Source organism: Nicotiana tabacum, chromosome 7 (genome assembly GCF_000715075.1).
Source record: "Nicotiana tabacum cultivar K326 chromosome 7, ASM71507v2, whole genome shotgun sequence".
NCBI classification, from domain to species: domain Eukaryota; kingdom Viridiplantae; phylum Streptophyta; class Magnoliopsida; order Solanales; family Solanaceae; genus Nicotiana; species Nicotiana tabacum.
This window is the reverse complement of record NC_134086.1, coordinates 65311191-65319458: the sequence shown is the minus strand read 5'-3', so window position 1 is coordinate 65319458 and position 8268 is coordinate 65311191. Positions and strand designations below refer to the sequence as shown.

At 32.8% G+C, this 8268-nt stretch overlaps 1 protein-coding gene across 1 annotated transcript; it reads right to left on the bottom strand.

The window, feature by feature from the left end:
* Window positions 1–3503: 3503 nt before the first annotated feature.
* Window positions 3504–6314, bottom strand: LOC142161664 (uncharacterized). The gene is made up of 5 exons (XM_075218439.1): window positions 5987–6314; window positions 5610–5814; window positions 4910–5460; window positions 4207–4745; window positions 3504–3947 (listed from the first exon to the last, which is right to left on the bottom strand). The coding sequence occupies exons 1-5, from the start codon at window positions 6312–6314 to the stop codon at window positions 3504–3506; spliced, it is 2067 nt and encodes a 688-aa protein (XP_075074540.1).
* Between the last annotated feature and the right edge of the window lie 1954 nt (window positions 6315–8268).

Genomic DNA, 8268 nt, shown 5'->3' with positions numbered 1-8268 from the left:
AGGTTTGATTTGGACGAGTCAAAGGTAAGAATTTACATATAATTTTGTACTAAGACTAATTAAGACATATGAATAAAGTAGTCTCAAATATTCCCCAAAATTGTAGTTTGCTGGTAGCTCAACAAAAAATAATTACCAACATCAAGGAGAGAACAACCAGCAATTCCATTTCAATGCTGGTGATCAACTGCATGGAAGCACAAGCAATACAGGTATCTACAAAATTCCTACATACATATCTACAAATTTCAAGACAGCATTATTTAATTATACTAATCATTTTTTTACTATGTGTTGCAGCTACAATTTCTCCAGAACATTTTCAACCACATGTTGACTTATATCCTGACTTCCAAGAAGCAGCTGAGGCATATAAAGCAGGTACAGAACCATTCCTTCATTACAATAAGGTTTTTATGCAAAATTTTAATAATTTAAACCTTAACTACATATTCCTACATATATCTACAATTCTCATTCCCAATTATTCATTCAAGCTAAAGTTTCAGCAGAACATCTACAAGGAAATATTGAGGAAGAACCAGTAATTGATGAAGTAGCTGAGGCACAACAAGCAGGTAATATATTCTCTATATTCTCTATAGCTCCATAATAATGTTCATATCTACATAGATTTACACTTATCTACAGAAAGTGAAGTTCCACAGTCGCCAATTCACGGTGTGACTGTGACTGAAGTTGTTCCTGAAGGCATTGATAAAAAAGTTGTTCCTGAAGGCATTGAAAACAAAGGTTTGACATTGGATGACTTTGAGCTGCCAGAAAACTTATCACAGTTGGTCATGTATGGCGAGCCCATACGAGATGAATCAACCCCTGTTCATCCCGGTAGAACCAGGCAACCGGGAAAACATGCACGATCACCTTTCACATCTTTGTATAGTTCTGGAGGCAGCACATCTATTGGACCTAAATTTTTTTACCTCAAGCACCCCTTCACAAGTGTCATAGGTGAAAATGTAGATCCTGAATTGACATAAAGGTTCACCTACTGGTTATACATTCGTAGTGATAAAGTATTTAGGAGGTATGAATGCTTCATTTTACACTGTCTGTTCACCATTTTTATACTTTAAAATTGTAATTCATTTTGTCAATTTTTTGTATTTGATATTTTTTTGTTATTACAGGAGGAAATATTACTTTTCCAAGAAGGATAACCAAATCAAGCCTTGGTTGGATTTTGGTTGTGAAAAGATTGATAAGAAGGACTGGTTTTATGACTTTGCTCACCCCGGACAAGTCATCAATAACACAGTAAGTATAAAGAACATAATCATTCACAATACCTATTTTGTCTTCAGCTGTGTAGTGTAATTGTAGTTTATTTTTCAGCTATGATGTGTAATTGTAGTAATATTGTGGACAACATATATAGGTTACTATATTTATGTCTCAATTGTGAAATTTTGCTTTTTATGGACCTTATTTATCATATGTGATGATGATTGTATGTACAAACTGGAATTTTGGTACTTTTGACTGACTTGGAATCTCTGTGTACCACAACTGTAGTTACCTTGTAGTAATATTGTAGAGCTTGTGATTGTGCCTATTAATATTAACTGTAGGTTGAACTTGCTGATTATTGGGACCTTAAGTTAGGTGGTATGTTTCATTTGTTCCTCTGTATAGTGAATAAATGTAGACAGTGCATAAATATAGTTAATGTGTAGTTGTTTTGTAGTCTGATGGATCAATTGTACATATAGTACTTGTTCACTATGGTTCATACAAACTACAATTAAATTACATTTTGTGAGGTTCTTGGACTAACTGTTATATTTCTGTAGTTATAGTGTAGCTAATTTGCAGCAATCTGTTAGAGTTTTTAATAAATTCAAATTGTAGTTAATCTGTAGCTGTCTTGTAGACAAGTGTGGTTACACCGTACCTTATTGTATATGTTTATTCTATTTTGGCAGCACATTGATGTTATTATGTATTATCTGCGAAAAAGAGGCAAATATGGCCCCAACAATAATACTAGGTTCACAACCACGGATTGCTTGTTCAAGACAAAGATTGAAAGAATTTATGACAAGTTCATAAGTTCTCCACCGGAACAAAGGTATTCGGTTGTTAAACCCGAGGATGATGTTGGAGAATATATTCTTGGGTACAGAATTCTTGCTAATGTTGTCTGGGATCTTGTTGATTATGTGCTCATACCTGTGAACCTTGTAGAGAACTTCCATTGGTTGTTGCTAGTTTTTGACATAAAGGACATACAACTTTATGTTTATGATTCCATGGTGAGAGCAAACCGTCATAAAACAGTTGAGACATTGGTTGACAAGTTTTCAATCATTATCCCTCTGTATTTGTCATGCATTGGTTTCTATGGTAAACGTAAAGACATTAACTTCAAGAGCACAAAGGCATACATCGAGAAACCAGTTACGGACCCTCTCGACATACAATGGATGGTTGCTGAGATTCCACAACAAAAGGAAGGCTCAGTGTAAAAAAATAATCTCCCTTTCTATATGTTTAATTTTTTTATTTTAATCATTTGTTATATAATGAAAAATTCTCATCTTATGCAGCGATTGTGGTGTATTTGTGGCTGCATTTGCGGAGTATGTTAGCCTTGGAGATTTGGCAATCCCAAAGGAAGATCTTTCTGATATTGACCAACACCGTAGACGCTATGGAGCTCTACTGTGGGACTATGCAACAAAGAAGCAAGAAGATGGGTCAATCAGTGAGAGTGAGGTTACTGGCAGGCTAGTAAGGAGGAAGGGTGCTCCGGCAAAAAACGAGAGGACTAGAGTGCAACGAAAGAAGAAATAGACTATTGTGTTCCTAGTTTGGTCTGTGAAATTTGGTAGTTGAATTGGAAAACAATGTAGGAAATATGTCGTTTTGGTTTTCTACAACACTTTTTGTTGATTACATTATACTCGAGTACTCTGATTACATTTTTACAGCAACAGCTTTGTCTTACAATTTGACTTTAATCTTCAAGTTATTTTTATAAATACCTTCAAGTGCCAAGTAATATCTGTATATAACTGTCATTTGTTACACAGCAGAAAGATAAAATAAATACATTAATCATATAAATAATTTAGCCATCTTTTATCAACAAGGTTTATCAAAAAAATTCAATTTATCTACATTTAAACTACGTCAAACTACATTTTAACTACAACTCCTCTACATATGAATCACAGGACTACAGTTCTAACACAGTTAAACTACATATTCACTACAATCTGGATACAATTTACGTTGAATGCATTCTTTATTAATATCAGTTTTTTTGTATACAGTAAATATTAAAGTCTAACTATTCTATAAAAAAAAGACAACTTTAGATGCTTGACAGAATACATAAAAACATAAATAGTGCAAATACACAAATTGATGTTTATACTTCATATTCATCTTCAAAAACTTAAACAATTACACAAGAAAATCCGATAATTTGAGCTCACTAACATTTATTTTGAATAACTATTCTAACTACATGATATTCATTTCTTTTTCGGCGCATTCTTGCAAGTTCTTTTGTTATACCCTTCACCTCCACAATTGCCACATGACACCTTGTATTTCTTTGACTTTATTTCATCAAATGTTTTATATCTTTCCTTGTGAGGTCTCCCTGGCTGCCTTTTATCTCCCGCCGGTGGCTTTACTACCTCATCCAAAATATGTTGTGGCACATCCCATTTGCCTTCATCAGGAAGAGGATTTACTGGCATTTCATAGGTAAGCAGAAGGCTCTTCCTTGTGTAATACAGAGAGCAATAGTTTTCATATGTTTCATTCCTATGCCTTAATGCTGCCAAAGCATGCGCACATGGAAGTTCATCAAGTTGGAATTGTCCACAGCTACATTTCTTGTTTTCTAGACACACAATGTACCGCTTCACACCATCTAACACAGTATATATATGATCTGTTGAAGCCCTCACCTACAATTGAAAACCAAACAGAAATAATAATACATCAATCATTAAAATGGATTATCAACAATTTACCTACAAATCAGCAACAAATATATTACAGCTCATCTACAAACTATTATTACCGACAATTTGACTACAGTTTAACTACAATCTGGAAACACTACAGCTAGTACTTTTTTGATTCTACTGCACCAAAAAAAATATCTTACCCTTAGTTTCTGAGATAATGTATTGTTGTCTTCCAATTCTTTGTTGTATTTGTGACCAAGGTAGCCTTCGATAACTTTTCTTTTGTCCAACGTTCAAGAAGAGTCCTCATATACTCAAATAGATCAAATATTGGAAGCTCTCTTGCATCTTTTGTTACAGCATTCAACGACTCGGCAATGTTTGACGTCATAGTAAAAGTTCTATTCACCGTTGCATGTACTCTTGACCATCTATGATAGCCAATATCATATAGGTAAGACTTTACACGCAGGTCTACCTCTTCAATCTTCAACATCCTTTCATTAAATTCATCCATAGTGTATGACCGTGCTGTAGCAAAGTACAATTCATGTAATTGTAGATGTCCCTTCTTGAATTTTGACCTTATATTTGTCCATATATGCCACATGCAAGAGTAGTGTGCCAATCCCAGATAGACAACTGATGTTGCCTTCAGTATACTCTCATGCCTATCTGAAACAACACACATTGAAGGTCTTTCACCATATGCCTCCTTGAATTGCTCAAAGAACCACTTCCAAGACGCGTCGTTTTCAGAATCAACCACAACATATGCCAAGGGAAAAATAGTACCTACATTTTTAAGACATAAAATATGATTAAATAACAACTATAATATATATTGAGAAATATAGACATGTTAACTACATTCTTTTATATAACTACAACATAACTACAATTTAACTGCATTTTAAAGACTGTCTACAAAATAAGTACAAAATTATTCCATTATTTACCTGCTGCATCCATGGTGCTTGCTGTCAGCATAATCCCCCTATAGGCTGACTTTAAGAATGTCCCATCAACCACTACTACCGGCCTACAATGTTGCCAACCATTTATTGATGTACAAAGAGCAACAATTGCGTATAAGAAGCAATCATCTGCTGCCTTTTTCAATTTAACAACAGAACAAGGATAATTCTTCTCAAGAATATAAAAATATTTGGGTAATTTGTTGTAGGAGTCACACGGATTCCCTCTCAAAAACTGTAAAGCTTTTTCCTTTGCTCTCCATGCTTGCATGTAGCTTAGGTTCAGTCCATGTTCGGATAACATGTCAGTTTGTATGTCCTTTGGTGTGTAAACAGTCTTAGGATCACAATACTTTGGAACGACCATGCTACCAAGTACTGCTGCAGTACGTTTGTGCTGTATGAATGTTTCGTCCACTAGGCAGCATGTGTGTTGACGGCTGAAACTTCTTATCTTGAACATTGCCAAATCATTAATTGACGTTGCCTTGAAATGCCATTTACAGCTTTCAGCAACACATATAAGCCAGTAGCTACAAAAGAAATACAATATTTACACAAATTTATGAAAAAACTACAATTAACTACAAACTGACTACAATTTAACTACAATTTATAAAACCCACCTATCTTCAATCATACACTGATTTTGCTGATATATTATCCACAAATAACTACATACCTTCTATGACTAGATCTTTTTACTCTGAACTGGAACTTGTGCATCACTGAATAATTCTTCATTGCAGCAGCTACTGTTTGCTTGTCCTGATAAACTTGTCCTTCTTCAATATATGTTTGCGTAGATTCAGTTATTATTTCACTTTGATATTCCTCTATAGCTGGTGAGGATGGAAATTCAAGTAAGTTTAGGGATCCAGACGAACCTGCAAACAATAAATTCATAAATGTAGTTTCTATGTAGATAATTTTGAAAGCAACATTGCTTTATCCTTTTCAGTACTATGTGAGCTTTGTAGTTTAATTGTAGGTAATTGTAGTAATATTGTAGATAACATAGTAACACCATAACTCTCTGCAATGTCGAATCAAACATACATGCACTAGTGCTTTCATTGTTGATTGTCAATTCCATATTGAAATCTCTTACGCTTATACATAAAGGATACGAACCTAAGTTTTTATTCTCCTTTTTGGTTTCCATGTAAGCACGAACCCCCATATCATTCCTAATCTCCATTGGAGGACAATTCTCGTTCACAATGTATTTGATTTCTATAATTTTATCCGATGTATCAATCGATAATTGTTCTGCAATTGTAGAACTGAGAATTCCGTAGTTTACATTATCATCTACCACAATGGCATCAACTTCAAAATCTCTAAATCTGCCATAGTTATCCCAATTACCATTCGATTTCAGCATTATTGGGATTTTTTACATGATTTCGTGAAGTTGATAGGAAAAAAGACGAAGAACAGATATAGTTTCTACAATTTGAGTACTGATATCGACGAAGAGCAATTTTGTACAATTTGAGACGAAGAACAAATATAGTCTCTCTTCAGTAATTGTACAATTTGATTGCGTTTTTTGTTGTAGCTGATATCAACAGAGATCTCTTTCTGTTGAGGAAGGAGAGAATTACGCAACTGGTGCCTTCATCAGGAAGAGAGATCTCCTTCAGTTTCAAAATTCGAATAAAATCCTTGACAGAATCACATCAGATCTGGTGCCTTCATTTTAGGGCTTTTTTAATGGCAAAATCTACCTATTTTTGGATTGGTATATAATTTGTAGTAAAAGTGTGGACTACATGGGTAAATAACAAATTATGAACATTTTTGGTAATAAGATTTGATATATGGTATAAATAGGTAAAAATCCCAAGAAAAATTATAAATTGCACTTGATACTTACATAATATGGATTAGCCCATATTCAACCAGCCCATTTGACACCCAACCCATTTGTGACCCGTGTAAAATATGGGGGGAGGGTTGAGACTCAACCCATTTTTGCTCAACCCATTTTCATCAAATTCGATCCTACCCACTCATTTGCCACCGCTAGGGATAACTAAGCTAAACTAATAAACTAGGTTAATTCTCTGATACAAGAGTAATACAAAATATATATCTGAATACGATATGAGGCTATATCTTATTGTAAGTTTACATAGTTGTTAGATAAATTATAAAACTACGCATAATTCTTTTGAATTTTTATAGAAATTAAATATAAATTGCAAAATTGGTTTGACATTACAATCGCACTATAGTCCTTACCATGTCAAGTTCAAATTTTAAATTCCCTTTTTTTGATAAAAATAATCCTTCACCTAAACAAAATATATACTTTTCTTTTTATTTTGAGACATTAATTATCCGTTATATTTTTTAAAAAAATAATTAAAAGAAAAGTAACAGTCTTGAATCTTACTATGCCCAATAAAAAGTTACTTCTCTGAATAGCATAAGAACTATTGACACGAGAAGTAAATTAATTAAGATAGACATTACACTCCTTGTATTTTTATTATACTAATTTTTCGGTACGTGTTTTGCACGTTTATGTCGAATCATGTAGTATAATTTTATAAAATAATATTATTATATATTTTAAGAAAAAGCTTTGAATAAACTATTATACATGAATAAATAAAGTAGTGAATGAGATCGGTGCGGATGATTGTACGATTGCTGATTTGTCCAGCTTAATTAGATGATTGGATATCTTTTTCCTCTAGAAAGATAGGAACAATCAAAGTTTAGTTATATTTATTTAATGTCTTAACCTATTTGAATTATTAATACCTTTATTACCCAGCCAAATGAATATTTTTGTATTTTGCTAATAAGTATACATTAATTGTTTTGTAATTTTACAGTTGTTACCATATTGACTGAATATGAGATGCCTAGGTGAGCAAAGCAAAATATAGTACTCCCATCATAGTAATAGTATATAGTTTATGTACTTTCTATTTGATTAACATTCTTATTTGTAATAGACAATAATTAAAATTTTAAATAACTTTAACATCTTGCATTGGCAATAAGTATTATTTAGTTAGTATATTAAAATAGTTTTAACTGGTGAAAAAGAAAAGTATAAAAGAACTAAATTTAATGAAATTTTAAATTTGTAACAAAAAGAATAACAATTTCAAATTAAAGCTTGTTACAAAATACAAACAAACACAATATTTTAAAAAGTCCGTCCTAAACAAGCACTAAACTATAAACAGACAATTCACTTAAATCAAACAGCAATATGTAATATGTAGGGATAATGCATAAAATCCTCTCCCACTTACGATCATATTATCAATTACATATTTTTTTTTTCGGGGATCATATTATCCCCTGAACTATTT